Source organism: Crassostrea angulata, chromosome 9 (assembly GCF_025612915.1).
Source record: "Crassostrea angulata isolate pt1a10 chromosome 9, ASM2561291v2, whole genome shotgun sequence".
NCBI classification, from domain to species: domain Eukaryota; kingdom Metazoa; phylum Mollusca; class Bivalvia; order Ostreida; family Ostreidae; genus Magallana; species Magallana angulata.
Window position 1 is genome coordinate 3,977,850 of NC_069119.1, and position 17,242 is coordinate 3,995,091.

At 31.9% G+C, this 17,242-nt stretch overlaps 2 protein-coding genes across 3 annotated transcripts in view; one reads left to right on the plus strand and one right to left on the minus strand.

The window, feature by feature from the left end:
• LOC128163256 (receptor-type tyrosine-protein phosphatase epsilon-like) overlaps window positions 1–2,538 on the plus strand; it is a 30,279-nt gene extending 27,741 nt beyond the window's left edge. Inside the window, exons 23-26 of the mRNA XM_052826797.1 lie at window positions 691–810; window positions 914–1,056; window positions 2,034–2,169; window positions 2,389–2,538. Of these exons, the coding sequence (XP_052682757.1) occupies window positions 691–810; window positions 914–1,056; window positions 2,034–2,169; window positions 2,389–2,463 (474 nt within the window). The 3' untranslated portion in view covers window positions 2,464–2,538. The remainder of the gene's footprint in view (window positions 1–690; window positions 811–913; window positions 1,057–2,033; window positions 2,170–2,388) is intronic.
• A 3,259-nt stretch (window positions 2,539–5,797) lies between these two features.
• LOC128164261 (uncharacterized) overlaps window positions 5,798–17,242 on the minus strand; it is a 44,660-nt gene continuing 33,215 nt past the window's right edge. Inside the window, exons 1-3 of one of the 2 annotated variants that reach the window (XM_052828036.1) lie at window positions 14,252–14,375; window positions 7,729–7,962; window positions 5,798–6,463 (exon numbers count right to left, since the gene is read on the minus strand). In XM_052828036.1, the coding sequence (XP_052683996.1) occupies window positions 5,946–6,463; window positions 7,729–7,962; window positions 14,252–14,375 (876 nt within the window). In that variant the 3' untranslated portion in view covers window positions 5,798–5,945. Of the gene's footprint in view, window positions 6,464–7,728; window positions 7,963–14,251; window positions 14,376–17,242 lie in introns of those variants that run through there. The other variant, XM_052828037.1, reaches the window with a different exon arrangement.

The window sequence follows — 17,242 nt, forward strand, 5'->3', positions numbered from 1 at the left end:
AAAATCATCAATTTTTGTCAGAGGAAATATATCTCTTCTAAGGAACATATAGCAAATCAATTTTTGTACAGGACGACAATTATTCAATTTCGCTCCAATCAAAAGCTCCTTAACGGCCCTTTTCACAAAAATTATGCGAAAAGTAATTTAAAAACCATGATATTTTTGTCATTTCAGTAGAAAAAAACATTTTCGTTAAAAAAAATTCATCATGAAAATGGCAGCTCATATTGCTTTAAATTCATATCAATTTGTACATGGGTATGAATAAACATTCCAAAACTTCTGAAAATTGGCTTCAGTAATCAATGCTATTTAGTTAACGTCAAAAAAACAAATAGCAATTTGATTTTACTTATGTTTAGAAATATGGCAGTACATCATACATCATCAACGACATATTCGGGTACTTAGTCCCCAATATGACTTCAAATGATTCTGAATCAAAATCAATGAAACACAACAACATGAAATAGAAGACGTAGCCATAATGCATGTGATTAATATCTTTAAAGTAGTCGTTAAAGAAAGAATTGATCGCAGCATTTGTACGCATCAAATATATAGCTATAAAGATTAAAATGACCATGATGCAATAGGACAATAATGACAATATAAGAAGAAATCACAGATCGGCTTTTTACAAATATAACACGTATTGCAGAAGTATAAGTTTTCACTCCTTTTTAGTCTAAGACATGGTTACCAGAAATAGCGTCTTCCAGGGACGTGCCGCCATTTGTTGTACAGCATGAATCTGAGAGTGACACCGAGGTCAAGGTCACTACAGTCAACATCATTCACGGGGAGGTAATAGTAACTTGTATCTGTCTATTCTCAAAAACATAGATGATACTTATCTCACTTAATTATAAGAAAACAACTCATATCCAAGAATTTTAATTTTTTTTAGAAGAAACCTCATTCAGTAGTAGTTGTAGAACCCAAGGGACAACTGAAATCAACCGGAACTCATCCAGACACATCGTTTCTCCGAAGCATAGTATCATATACTCGAAACCTTTCAACAGAAAACCCCATTACTATAGTCAGCAAGTAAGTGATGCCTTCTAACCATTGGTTGTTGTACAAGAATTAAGACAGATAGATAGATAGATAGATAGATAGATAGATAGATAGATAGATAGATAGATAGATAGATAGACTGACAAACCAACTTTTATTTACGACGACTTTATTTCGTGATTTATTTACGATAAACTTGATCGCGACGACAAATGTTCTCGACCAAGCCTTTTCCAGACCAGTCTTGTTATAACCATACGACAACGAAAGGTTGGGTTACAGTAAAGTAAAACAGTAATTTTATTCAAAACAGAAGCTTTTGAGATCTTTTATAAAAGAGTTTTAACTTGCCTTATCGTCGTTCTTTGTTTTCTGTATGTTATTTTCCCACTGTCAAATCAATAATAATGATAACAGTTTAATCAATTTGACTGTGTATAAATTATAGTAAAACGCACCTTTTTTAAATTGATTTTTATTAAAACACTTTCAAACGCATCATCTAGCAGTGTCAGTTCATAAAATGCAAAGATAATTGTGTTATGCACGTGTTCTGTAATGTAAAGTAAAACAGTAATTTTATTCAAAACAGAAGCTTTTGAGATCTTTTATAAAAGAGTTTTAACTTGCCTTATCGTCGTTCTTTGTTTTCTGTATGTTATTTTCCCACTGTCAAATCAATAATAATGATAACAGTTTAATCAATTTGACTGTGTATAAATTATAGTAAAACGCACCTTTTTTAAATTGATTTTTATTAAAACACTTTCAAACGCATCATCTAGCAGTGTCAGTTCATAAAATGCAAAGATAATTGTGTTATGCACGTGTTCTGTAATGTACTCTTTTTTTATACCAGTATGAACCACTTAGTTAAAACATTCTTTTGTTCAAATAAAAGCATTTTTATATGTGCAAGTAACTACATTTTTCCATCATAATTTTTTTTGCAAACGTTGCTTGCAATTTGCAATAAGATATATGCTGGGTTTTTTCCCTTATAATAGAGATGGTGCATCACTATGCGGAGTATTCTGTGCTGTGTTTAACTCCATACAACAAATCGAAATGGACGACAACATTGACGTGTTTACAACAATCAGACAACTACAGACAAGGAGACCAGAATTCTGTTCGACACAGGTATAATGTTTCGGTGTTTAAATATATTCAGGTTTTATTTTCACTCGATGATATTTCATAAATAAATAATAATAAAAAAAATAGTTCATCCATGTGATGACGCTTTAAGAGATATATGAACGTAATATAAATGAAAAATATCAAACCAAAAATTGGTTGTGTGGTCGTTTGTTTGTATATTCTATCTTTAGTTTTATATTTTCCTATTCCCATTGACAGGAGGAGTATTCCTTGGTGTATAAGACCTTGCGTGATTACATTGAAACAACATCAGAGAGTGTGTACAGCAATTAGTAGATCATTGAAACAACATCAGAGACTGTGTACAGCAATTAGTAGATCATTGAAACAACATCAGAGACTGTGTACAGCAATCTATAGATCATTGAAACAACATCAGAGACTGTGTACAGCAATCTACAGATCATCAAAACAATATCAGAGACTGTGTACAGCAATCTATAGATCATTGAAACAACATCAGAGACTGTGTACAGCAATCTACAGATCATCAAAACAATATCAGAGAGTGTGTACAGCAATTAGTAGAACATTGAAACAACATCAGAGAGTGTGTACAGCAATTAGTAGAACATTGAAACAACATCAGAGAGTGTGTACAGCAATTAGTAGATCATTAAAACAATATCAGAGGCTGTGTACAGCAATCTACAGATCATCAAAACAATATCAGAGAGTGTGTACAGCAATTAGTAGAACATTGAAACAACATCAGAGAGTGTGTACAGCAATTAGTAGAACATTGGAACAACATCAGAGAGTGTGTACAGCAATTAGTAGATCATTAAAACAATATCAGAGGCTGTGTACAGCAATCTACAGATCATCAAAACAATATCAGAGAGTGTGTACAGCAATTAGTAGAACATTGAAACAACATCAGAGAGTGTGTACAGCAATTAGTAGAACATTGAAACAACATCAGAGAGTGTGTACAGCAATTAGTAGATCATTAAAACAATATCAGAGGCTGTGTACAGCAATTAGTAGAACATTGAAACAACATCAGAGAGTGTGTACAGCAATTAGTAGATCATTAAAACAATATCAGAGAGTGTGTACAGCAATTAGTAGATCATTAAAACAATATCAGAGGCTGTGTACAGCAATCTATAGATCATTAAAACAACATCAGAGAGTGTGTACAGCAATTAGTAGAACATTGAAACAACATCAGAGAGTGTGTACAGCAATTAGTAGATCATTAAAACAATATCAGAGGCTGTGTACAGCAATTAGTAGAACATTGAAACAACATCAGAGAGTGTGTACAGCAATTAGTAGATCATTAAAACAATATCAGAGAGTGTGTACAGCAATCTACAGATCATCAAAACAATATCAGAGGCTGTGTACAGCAATCTATAGATCATTAAAACAATATCACAGTCCTTGTACAGCAATCAATAGAAAAACCTATGTTGGTTCTATGAGAGTTTTGTGATTTGCATAAAAAAAGGGGAAATGGAGGAAATTAGACCGAAGATACTCAATGTAGAATTGTCATAATTTTATTTAATGCAAAAGGAAACATGTTTCTTATCATGCATGTATTGTTGTCAGAAACCCTTTTCTGTAACTATTATTTTAAAATTAACGCACTGTGCGGCCTGTTCATTGCCTGTACATACACCCTGTATTACTATTTTGTATTTACTTGTTATTTTCTGTAAACAGTCTTAGTTATTAAAGTTTAACTAGAAAATCAGCAAGGAATCATAAAAATAATTGTAAAAAGAATTATACTATCTACTGATCAAATAGCAAACAAAAGGAACAAAATGCAATTCCGCATTGAATGAAACCAATCCTATCACAAACATAAAAAGATGAAATTCAGAGATCAAAGGACAGAAAATAGAAGTGTATAATGTATTCATTTAATTGAATGTTTCCGACGACAACCTTTAGGTCGACACAGTTAGTCATGAATCAATGATATTATTCTACGATATATTTATGATACTACTTGGAAAGTAAAGAGTGAGACAACAACAACAAACTGTGATTGGGAGTATGTGTATAAGAGATGGTAAATTCAAATAATTTCATTGGAATAAACAGTGTAGTTTCGTAGGGTCCGAAATCGATCTAGACAAAGATGTGATATCATCATCATTTATTCACAGTTAAAGTGGAGGACCACCGGTAGATGACCCTGCAAAATTCATCCCAAACAGAAGGGTTCTTTGATGTTCCGAACCTGGTCAAGGTTAAACCATCACCATTGTTTCTACTAGTAAATGACCCAAACAATTGTTTTACTTGCTTTTTTAACGCTTTTTTTCTCATTAATTAAGGAATAAGGAATCATTTCTTGAGTATTATGAGGTGATGATTTTGGTCGCGGCGTGATCAAATCCAATAAAGCCCAAAGGGCTTTATGATAGATTTAATCATGCCCCGACCGAAATTATCACCTCATAATATTCAAAGAATGATTCCTTATTATATTTATATATAATTATTATAAGCCATCGTACGATTAAATATCTGAATAAATAAACAAACCCCGCTTGAGCCTCAATTTGGAGTCATTTGAAGTTATGGGTTATATAGTACAAAATCGATATGTAGTGTTATCACAGGCAAAGACACTAAAAAATGTAAATATGATGAATTGGAAGATTTTCTAATTAAACTGGCACTTCCACTTTTTCAAACAGTGTGAAACATTTTAAGAAAAGGTTCATATAAAGACCATATTCATATATTGACTAAAATAAAAAAAAAAATGAGACACAATACAACCCTGACGAATTTAAAAAGGATTGGTGTAAATGGTGTTTTTAGTCGTAAATTTTAGGTTTTTTTGTTGTTTTGTTTTTGTTGTGTTTTTGAGGGGAAGACATGCTACTTGCCTTGTATTCATACGCCTTCGGGTCTGTGACTGCTTAGATAATTCTGTTCCTTGGTCATATTTTCAATTATGCTATTTCAGTGTGTTTAAAACACATAATATTTATTGTGTAAGGTCTGGTGACAGATTATGGGAATGAAGTTTTAACCATATTGCAGACATCTATATTTTTGACATATACTTAACGTTTGCTCGCTGTCAGTTACGAAAAAATAAGGATAATTACAGCATGGTTATTTTGTTTCATCAGGGGCTTTACGGTCAGTAAATTTTAGGCCACATTTTTCTTATGTCTTAGTAGGAAGATTTTGATATAAATGACCTTAAATACTGAAAGCGCTGATACAGTTCATTGCTTGAATGTTTTTTCTTATTTTAACAAAAAGTCAAAATGTGTTATAATTCAGTTGAAATTACTGTAGAAGCATAATACTGCCGCACGTTGTAGTAATGTATGTGTAAAAACTGCTTTCTATGGGTGTCTGAAAAAAAGGTGTATCCGAAACTATAGGATCATATCAGACTTGGCATTTTGATAGTACACAGGATACTTGAACACTAGAAAAAATGTCCTCTGTTGAACAGACTGCTGTTGACCTGCCTATATTAAAGATGAAAAGCTGGAGAGAGAAAAAAACATTGTAAGCAGATGACGAACGTTGATACATTATGAAGACTCCGTGGCCATACTCAGACTGTGTTGACAGGCTCTATATAAAAGTATAGTAAATTACACAAACTCAAAACACTATGTTATTTCTATTTCCAAAATGATTATTTATATTTAAACAACTCATATCTGTAAATGAAATGAGTGAACAAGTAGTTTTACGTTAAATGTGATTAAAACATTGTGTAAAATTTATTGTTTAGAAAATAACACTTTTCTTTTTCGTTAATGAGTGTAATTTTCTAAATCATAAATTATACAATATGTTGTCGTTGATTCGGCCGAGGTAATTGTTGTTCTCTGATCATTAGCCACTGTGTCTTCCATTGAAGCTAAAATTGATGGTGACGTTTCAGTGTCTGTTTTTGAAGCTGTAGTTGTTTCAGTTGTCTTGATGACGTCAGGGGTGACGTCAGGTGTTGTGCTGATTTCATTCACTGTAGTAACCTCATTGGTTAACGTGGTTCGTTCTGTAAGGACATTTTGTGTCGTCGTTACACCACCAATGCTTCCATTACATACCTTTAAAGAAAACGTACAGGTTGTACAAACATATACTGCCACTTCTACGATGTTGATTTCGGTCAATGTACATTCATTGGTTAATGAATCATATCCAAAACCAGTGCAATTTTGATCAGACGAGCAGCTTGTCTCACACTCTGGATAACTCTTGGTTGATGTTGAGTATGGATTTTCAGATGCTTTATCATTACCATAACTTGTGTATGTTACTGAGCAATCTTCAAAATCGAAAAAAGAGAATCAATACTGAGACATTGTTTATGATGTTCTTGACTGATAGATTTTTCATTGCACCAACAGTACTGATTTATTAATGATTATCATTACATGTCTCTAAGCAAATTTTATTCTGGTATAGAAAAGGGTTTAAAAACTTTACAAGAAATTGTAACACGTGCACGTCTTTTAACTAAATGCCCAGATAACCTCATCTTCCTCGTGTCAAATTAATATGCAAAGAAGGCAATTAATTAATCACAATCTAATCATCAGTCTCTGTGGAATCATTTATATTCCATAGGATCAATTCTGTATGAAAAATCATGTTCAAAGACTCATAGGATGTAAAGTGAAACACTGTCTAGCCCTTGTCCCTCCCTAGCAAAAATAAATAAATAAATATAAATATAAATATGAAATCTGCTCCAAGAATAAAAAATACACAACTGTACCTGAATTTACAGAAATCAACTCATATTTTTAGAGAGGAATAATTGTAATTGTTGGATTAATATTTATTATTACCTAATCAAAAGGATTTTGTTGTTTTATTACAGATTAAATATTTTCGTCTATTTTGTATGTGTATTCAGGTTTGAAAGTGATCTATTGAACTGCCGGTCAATAGATTGTGATCTATTGGACCGCCGGTCAATAGACTGTGATCTATTGAACCGCTGGTCAATAGACTGCAATCTATTGGACCGGCACCGTATTTTAAAAAAAGTTTAATTGCTACAAGATTAAAAGATAACTTTATCAATATGTTTATTTTACTATTGTTCTTGAAAATTATCTTTTAGGTCATCTAAATGCAAAATGGCATGGAAACCTTCCGTAATTTAAAAATGTGAACACAAAATACTATAAACGGTATTAGGTAATAAAACAATTATTTAATGCCTGAACAGTCAATAGACCCGATTTTTTTCCTTTGGTGCAAGGAGCAGCTCAGTATGATCTATTGCCCTCGGCCGTTGGCCTCGGGCAATACATCATACTGAGCTGTTCCCTGCACCTCGGGAAAAATATTCGGGTCTATTGACTGCTCAATCATTATATAATTGTATACTATGCTATTTTTAGACTATGATAAGCCCATTAAGACGAAGATCTCTGAATAAAGATTAAAATATTCAAATTTTGAATTTGAATTGTCTTGCTTTTTTTCTACTTCAAGTTATGGTTTTCGTCTAAAAGTCATCTTTAAAGGTATGTCTGACGCGTAGTTTGTTGATAGTCTAGCCTCCTTAACTGCGCTTACCTAATCCGCATCGTTTGCTATGGAAAGAGCATGTTGGACAGCTGTTGGCATTCTTCGTCCCCGTTTCCTTTGACTTGGCGCATTTCCCGCTATCCGAATCAAAGGAGTAACCAAAGCAAGAAGAGTCTGATTGACATGCAGCTTCGCATGACGTCAGCGTGTACCCTACGTCATCCCAGTATGACGTGGACTCTTTTATTTCCATGCCGTGGTTTTTAATGACAATCGTACAATCTAATGAAAAACATTCTTTTTTTAATTCCCACTTTCATATATATACATTCTTATAACAGTTCACACTTTCATATACGTAATAGTTCGATCATAATAAGTAAAATTTACGCGATTAAGAAAGGGGCGGAGTAAGCGAAGCGACCGAGCCTCTTCTTCATCGCGTAAAGTTTACTTAATATGATCGAACTTTCTTAGAACATAACCCACTCTTTCATTGGCTGATCAAAATTTCTGCGCCAATCAAATATTATCTCTCTTTTGTTTAAGGCTCTCTTAGCTGTCAATCAAATTGTGACGTCGCTGTGAATTTCTTAACGATGAAAAACATCACTTAACAGACCAATCAGCGACTGCTGATTGAATAAAAAAAAATGGGTTATGTTCTAAATTCTAATAACACTATACACAGTCACATATACCGTACCCAAACAAAATGTTCGCAAATATTACTATTCCAGATCGAAAATGAAATAACATAGAATCTCAATGTGCCTATTTATTACTACGCTATAGTCAAGAAAGAAATGCTCATATATATGTAAATCTATATTGTATTGATAATCCGTTATCAACAACAAAAACAGGTGATAAAATTGCTTTCATAAGTTTTTGATAATTTTCGATTAGAATAAACGTATCTGTCACTGAAGTTCAATTCAAATCGATAAAAGGAAAGGAATTGTGAATTCATGTGAACGGGTTAATATTATTAATATTAAAAAGATGGGTGGTCGTGACCCTTCATCGACTATATTGATGTCCGTAATAAGAAGAGATATATATGTCAATATAACAGAAACCAAAATTATAGAGACAAAATATATGGATTTTTTCTTTACTTAGAAATATCTTATAGCTTCACAAATCATGTCGTCATATTCTACGTTGATGTATAATGGTTAATATCTTCTATTTAACCCCTATTGGGCGAATTAAAGTCATTAAGACATTTATAATACCAAAATTAAATCATTTAATTCTAACATTACCCAACCCAAGCATTGATTGCTTGAAAAACTTTGAAAATAATATTTTCAATTTTTATGGGGTGTTAAAGTGCATAGAGTAAAGAAGAGTACAATTGTACAAGATTACTGCCATGGGAGTTTCAAAACGATTGATTATGGGGATTTTATTACTACACTCAAATCTACTTGGATAAAAAGACTGATACAAAATGAATAAAGTTTCTATAATCCATTTTGAAAATTAAAATCCCAGAAATATGGAGGAATGCCACAGATTATTCATATAGTATATGTAATACTTTGGAAAAATTTTTCTGGAAAGATTTGTTTCTAAGCTGGTTAAAAAAACCAGGAGCAAAATGTGTCAAGTAATCCCCAGGCTATAAATGATATGGTACAATCACAGTAGACAATAAATCAATATTTTTTAAAGGCTTTGCTTATACAAGATTTATTTTTGTTGGTGAGTCACTTAATATTAATGGAACATTTATAAGCTTTGAAAAATTGAAACAAATTAATCCAATGACAAACATTATTGAATATGCAATTATATGACCTGCTGTAAGGACCAGATTGCATACACAAGATTTATACATACCAAACTTACAAATAATAAAGAATATGGACCTTTTATCCCTAATTATATCCTGTTGATTAATCATAATTGTAAAGGCTGCAAACTTAAGTACAACTTATTATTAGATAAAAAGAGAGAGGGTCATAATTATGCACAAGAAACCTGGAACAAAATTTTTGATCTCCCCTTTAAATCTACACAAGAATCAAAACTACATTGATTACAGTTCCATATTCTTCATAGGATTGTTCCGACGAATAAATATCTTTTCAAAATAAAAAAGCAGTGTCTCCTGTATGCACTGTCTGTAAAAGAGATGAAGAGGGTATTGAGCATTTATTTTATGACTGTACTATAAAAGAACTATGGTCTGCTGTTGAAGACTGGATCATGCGACAGTTTGATTTGTTAATAACATTTGGTAATCAGTTTTCTTTGGAAAATATTAAAAAAAGAGATATTTATAGATTTTTTAACTTGGTAGTTCTTATTGTGAAGCAGTATATTTTCTCTTGCAAATACAAAAGTAATGCAAATCCAAATATACATAGATTAAAAAATGTTATAACAAGAAGGCTCTTGACCGAAAAAATATATGCTAATGAAAAATTGTAGATATAAGAAGTATGAAAGCCATCGGCAAAAAATATGTGATAAGCTGTAGCACTGAAGTATATATAGTTAAATTGTCGCTCTATTGTGTTTCATCTTGATTTTGTTAGGAACTGTGGTGTCTTTTTGGATTTTTTTGTGTTTTCTCATTTCTTTTCCTCTTTCAAGTATTGAAGTACTATCATTGAAGAACAGGGACCTATCATATGATTATGGTTTATATTTTATATACATATGTGAACAATGCCCCCAATCCTTTCCCTCGCCCTCTCCCCTTTATTTACTCTCTCTCTCTCTCTCTCTCTCTCTCTCTCTCTCTCTCTCTCTCTCTCTCCCGAAAAACACTTTCACTACATAAGAACTGCATAATATAGAATAATTAAATAGTTAAAAACTTTCCAAGATGATTATATAAACATATGTACAAGATATGTCATGTATGTACAAATATGTGTTGTGAAAGTCAACAATTCAATAAAAAATGTTTTAATCTAGTGGCATGCGGTCCCGTATTCTCGGATATACTCTTAGATATTTATCAACTTTACATCGTTTATCTTAAGATAGAAAACCAAAGAGCTCACGCATACTAAAACTCTGGCTAAAAAAATTTACTTTATGGAATAGTGTTTCTCGTTAACTATGACCTTTTATTATTATATTAACATTTTAAATTGTCTATGTCTGTGGTTACATTACGAATCAATTTTGAAGCATATATAGCCCAAAAATTTCACAAAAGATGAGTGACACAAAATGTTTATGTCTTATACCATAACCGAAAAAAGGTATTGACTGCGAAGCGTAGTAGCACATAACGTCTTACGTGAAAAATAGTAATTTTAAAATGCTGTTTTAAGGAGGTTGGCAACTGAAATAATTGTAATGTCAATCATCCGAAAACCACTTGGATATAAAGATGAGGACCTAAAATGTTCATTTATTTTATTTGTGACCTATGTCACATGCCAATTACTAGAAATATAGGGCCCAGAACAGATATGACAATTTTCCTGAAATTTTCGCTTAAATTTGACATACAAATCGGTTATTTGAAGAAATCAAACAAATATTTATAGTTTGAACTATTATATATTTAGTTATGATTTTAATAAATTATGATGTTGAACACATGTAGTGACTATAAAAGTAAAATCTAAGTCAAAGTTTCGAAAGTCTTGCTTTACTGGTGGCTTCAAAAGCCAGTACAAAATGAACATAACAACAGATGTTACAAAATTTTGGAGTAATCAAATTATAACGGAAGTAAAATAAAATATATCATGTCATCTTTCCAAAACTTTGCATATAAATAAACACACATTTAATGTCTCATTTAAAAGTAAAAAAAGGAGGGGTCACAAAAATTTGAGATATAGCATGAAATAAGCTAATTTTAGGCCAAAATTGGAGTTAATTTTTTCTTAACTTCTGTGAAATATAAGTTTATCATGCCAAAATATATCGATAGATAGATCAAAATATTGTCTAAAATATGTTTTTAGAACATCATGAATATATCGTTATACATAAACTATCTAGAAGTTTGGTCTTCGCCGAAAATTGAGAGGATAAAGTAAGAGTACTCTTAAACTAGTGAGTTATGAAAATTGTTCATTTTCTTCTTGAAAACCTTCCGCTACAAAATATAGTCCCTTTCTAAACTCTGTAAAAAAGTGAAATTTAAAAACAATTTTATTCAATAAAGTTTTTTTGGCATTTTAACATATAAATATATTACTAGAATTAAAGCTATACACGCTATAATTTGCGTCAATTTTGAATGACAGTGAAAACGCATGTGCTTGTCTACTTATAAAAGTTATCCTTAATCTGTAAATTACAAGGGTGAATTCCATCTCGTTACAAAGATACAGATTTTTAATTGTTTATTTTTCTGCCAGGAAAATATACCTTTTCATGAATATTGATGAAGGAAGAGCAAACCGACCTCATTGCGCATGTCCGCGGAGAACTAGGTGGTCGTTATTGTTTGCCTAATTAAATATCCAACTTGATTTTTAATATGCTTAACAGTTGTTAATTTGAAATACATACATGTATAATGAGTAAAATACGCTTGTCATTCACGATACCCTTACTTCTGCATTAACAGTTATAGGATCTATAAATAGCACATAGGGGAAAAACACAGGTCTACGTCATTTTTTTAAAGGAAGTATTCATATCTACTCACAGGCTTGTATTTTTTTCTTTTGTTTATACTCGTATATCGGACAAATTTATGCTTTACTGAAAATATCCTTTCCTTTGTGAAACTATCACAATTATGAAGATGTTGACCCTTCACCAGTTTTGGTATGATAAGCTAAATTTAGCTGTCGATATCACGTGATAGATTGATATTCACGAGGAGGCATTACTTTCCTGGCAGGAAAATAAATATTTTTTATTGTTTAATATTTGATATATTTGTTACGTGATCGAATTGAGCATTATAATTAACAGAATAAAGGTAACTTTTATTAGTAATCAAACACATACATTTTCCCCTTTATTCAAAATTGACGCAAATTATAGCGTGTATAGCTTTAAATAATAATGCCAAATTTTTAGACTAAAGGTGACCCAAAATGGCTACCCAAAACCTACAAATTGGAAATGATATAATATAAGAGATACGGCATTGTTCTTAGAGTACTAGTATTACGAAATGATAACTTTGGTCGGAGCGTGTCCAAATCTGTTATAAAGCCCTTTGGTTTTAACTGGATTTGACCACGCCCCGACCAAAATTATCACCTTATTATACTCTTAGAATGATTCTTATTCCTTTAATTTTACGTTTTGATTTTCTGAAAATGCAAACACCCTGTCTTGTCCTTGCATAGGTTCTCTAATAAACTATATATTAAAGTTCTCATGAAACTGTAAAGACATAAATCTTTTCAAAGCACTATAAGCATACGATTCCCATACGATTACCATGCATTGGCAAACGATTTATATAGAAAAAAAATCAATAAACTTGTTTATACCTTATTGTTGAAACAATATCTGCTGAACAAATTTTAGCTCTTTAATTTGTATTCAGCATCAATTAAAGTTTTTAAAGCAAAAGGTGTTTGTATTTAAATAGGTTATTATAAACTATGTAAGATTTCGTAATACAACCCAGTTATTTAAATGTAGTATATAGGAATAAAACAAATTCCATTATATACTAATATATTTTAAATTATTGTATAATAATGTGGATCATGGCGTTTCGCTTAGTTAATATTGCACAAGAAGAACTTTACAAACTGAACGAGTAATGGTAAACAATAACAATTTACCCAAGGATATCCAACTTATGCTCAAAATCATTATTTAACAGATTTGTTAAAAACAACGCATAACCTTGATTAGTAATCTTGAAATTAAGGTAGTCTATCCCTAACTGAGGTGAATTGAACAATTCTAATTGATCTCAACTACATTAAAAAAAATTAAAAAAAAAAAAAAAATTATTATGAGACTGACATAAACCAAAGTGGGGAGTATTTCTATAGTCAATACAATGAACCTTTTCCACTTGAAACATTTTCAAAGAGTTGTCTGCCCTCAAAAGAATAAGGAAAAAATTATTTACTCAAAATATGAATGGCAAGTTTTAAATTTTGAGAATTTTGATAGGAAGAGAAAGCTTTTGCAACTTTTTTAACATGAGATTTGTAAGAATGTAAAATGAACAAAAAATATATATTTAAAAAATGCACTTTTCCATAGACATTAATGTAAACTTTAAGATGTCACAATTGAAAAAAGGTGAGAATTCGTTACTAATCAGAATTTTTAAGAAGTCTACAGGTGAATCTTATTTTTTGTCTATTTGATAAAGCCTTTAATATCACACCCCCCCCCCCCTCCCCGATTGCGACAAAGGGGACAAGGCGGATGCAATCGGTCAGCAGAGGATGCTCACTCCTCCTAGGCACCTGATCCTACCTCTATCTATTTGGAGGTCCGCGTTGCTCTGCTTTGATTTGTATTTTGTTTTATGGATTTTATTGCAATTTATCAGACATTGAATATGGTAGTTATGGATAGACTCTCTACAAATATTTCACAGTATTTTCAAGTAATTTTTCAACATATTTAATTCATTATAAGAAAAAAAGCTTACTTTGGACAGTTCCAGTATAGAAAATGAAAAATACCGCCGCAATCAGTCTGGTCTTCATTTTTCTAATACCTCCTCTTGTTTGATCAAGATCGTTGATGAGTATAATGCCAAATCGCTTTTCCATTTATTTATGGATCATGACAATGAATCTCTCTCGAGATTATTGAAAACGATGACATGCAATATTGATTTTTTTCAAAAGAGGTGAATCTAGTTGATTTTTTCTCACATAATGGGCACAGGAACTATTTGTCTGTTAGTGAATTCATCCATTGATTTGAATTTAAAAAACAAAAAATAGAGTATCGATTGTCGGTACGTGGGAACAAAATGTAGCTTTTCTGAGATTGCATTTTTTCAAAGGACCTGATTTGACCCCAATGTACTTAACATTATTAAAAGTGATGTCCATTTACTTATTTAACCTTATTTTCTAATGTGTTACATTCTGTTGAGCGTCTTTTGAACTACGTAAATCTCTGTTTAGATATTGAAAATCATTGCAAAGTAAATATCTCAAAGAAGTCTGTAACACAAGAAAGGGGCTCGGTAAACATTGGTCAAAGATGCTTTCACTTCTGTTGTTATAGTGTTCTTGCGCGTTTTAAGTGCTATGAACAACAAATAAAACTGTTGTCTATGAGACAAAAATGGCCCCACTAGCGATTATTAAAACAGTGCATGAAATGTAAACAAAGACTTCATGCTAGTTTTCCCCTTGAAAGGTTTACGCAATGTACAAGTATTTTTGAAATTCAAAACACAGGGGTGAAAAAGCCGAACAAGTTTTAAGTTATGTTTCACTTATAATACATATATGTCTTTATTCACATTTTTTTAATTATCGAAAACTGATAACAGCATTCAACACAAAACCTTTTTTAATAAAACATTCCCTTTTATTAGTTCAAATATGAAAACTTAGCATAAATAACCGCTCTGTTTACCCCGCCCATTAAATGAAAAAATGACAAAAACAAACCGTCAACCATCTCAAAAAATCCATAAAACGAAATACAAATTCAAAGCAGAGAAACACGGATCTTCAAAAAGATACAGGTAGGATCAGGTGCCTAGGAGAAGCGAGTACCCTCTGCTGACCGGTCACACCCGCCGTGTGCTCCTTGTCACAATTGGGAATGTCATAATCACGGTAAATTTCAAATTCGGGAAAATGTCATAATAGGGAAAAACTTAACGTTGATGATTTGGTTTGTTTGTGATGGTCAAAATACCAACCTTGAGCTAACACGGACCTCCATTATATAATAGGTAGGATCAGGTGCGTAGGAGAAGTGAGCATCGTCTGCTGACCTGTCACACCTGTATTACCCATATTACCGATATGTTTAGCCCGCCAATAACATATATTCCCGATATGTTTACCCCGCACATGACATATATTACCGATCTATTAACCCCACCCTTTATATATATTACCGATCTATTTACCCCGCCTATAGCATATATTACCGATTTGATAATCCCGCACATAACATATATTACCGATCTGTATACCCAACCAATAACATATATTACCGATCTGTTAACCCACCATTAACATATACATGTATTACCAATTCCTTACCCCACTTATTTCATCTATTACCGATCTGTTTACCCCGCACATAACATATATTACCGAGTTGTTAACCATGTCCATAGCATATATTACCGATCTGTTCACCCTGCCCATAATACCTGGTATATATTGCCGATCTGTTTACCCTGCCCATAATATATATTACCGATCTGTTTACCCGCCTTTAACATTTATTACCAATCCATTACCCCACCCAGTTCATATATTATACCGTACAAATAAGTTTATTCAACCAACAATATACTACTGATATGTTTACCAATTCCATTCAAATACTGCTGATCAATTTACCACATCCCTAACCTAGTACCGATCTTTTCAACCCACTCCAACATAAATTTCTGAACTTTTATCTTTATGTATAACATATTACTGATCTGTTTACCCCATTCAAAATATCATTACATACACTGTTATTCTGTTTATCTAACCCATGATATATTACCGATCTATTTACCCCACCCATTATATATTACTGATCTGTCTACCCCTACCATTACATATATCACTACTCTGTTATTCCAATCCATAACATATATTACCGATCGGTTCACCCCACCCATAACATTTATTACCGATTTTTTTACCAACCCATAACATATATTTCCAATCTTTTCACTGCACCCATAACATATATTACCGATATATCTACCAATCCATGACATATATTAGCGATATATCTTCCAATCAATGACATATATTACCGATATATCTACCAATCCATAACATATATTACCGATATATCTACCAATCCATGACATATATTACCGATATATCTACCAATCCATAACATATATTACCGATATATCTACCAATCCATGACATATATTACCGATATATCTACCAATCCATAACATATATTACCGATATATCTACCAATCCATAACATATATTACCGATATATCTACCAATCCATGACATATATTACCGATATATCTACCAATCCATAACATATTATTACCGAAATACCTACCAATCCATGACATATATTACCGATATATCTACCAATCCATAACATATATTACCGATATATCTACCAATCCATGACATATATTACCGAAATATCTACCGATCCATGACATATATTACCGATATATCTACCAATCCATAACATATATTACCGATATATCTACCAACCCATGACATATATTACCGATATATCTACCAATCCATAACATATATTACCGATATATCTACCAATCCATGACATATATTACCGATATATCTACCAATCCATAACATATATTACCGATATATCTACCAATCCATAACATATATTACCGATATATCTACCAATCCATGACATATATTACCGATATATCTACCAATCCATGACATATATTACCGATATATCTACCAATCCTTAACATATTATTACCGAAATACCT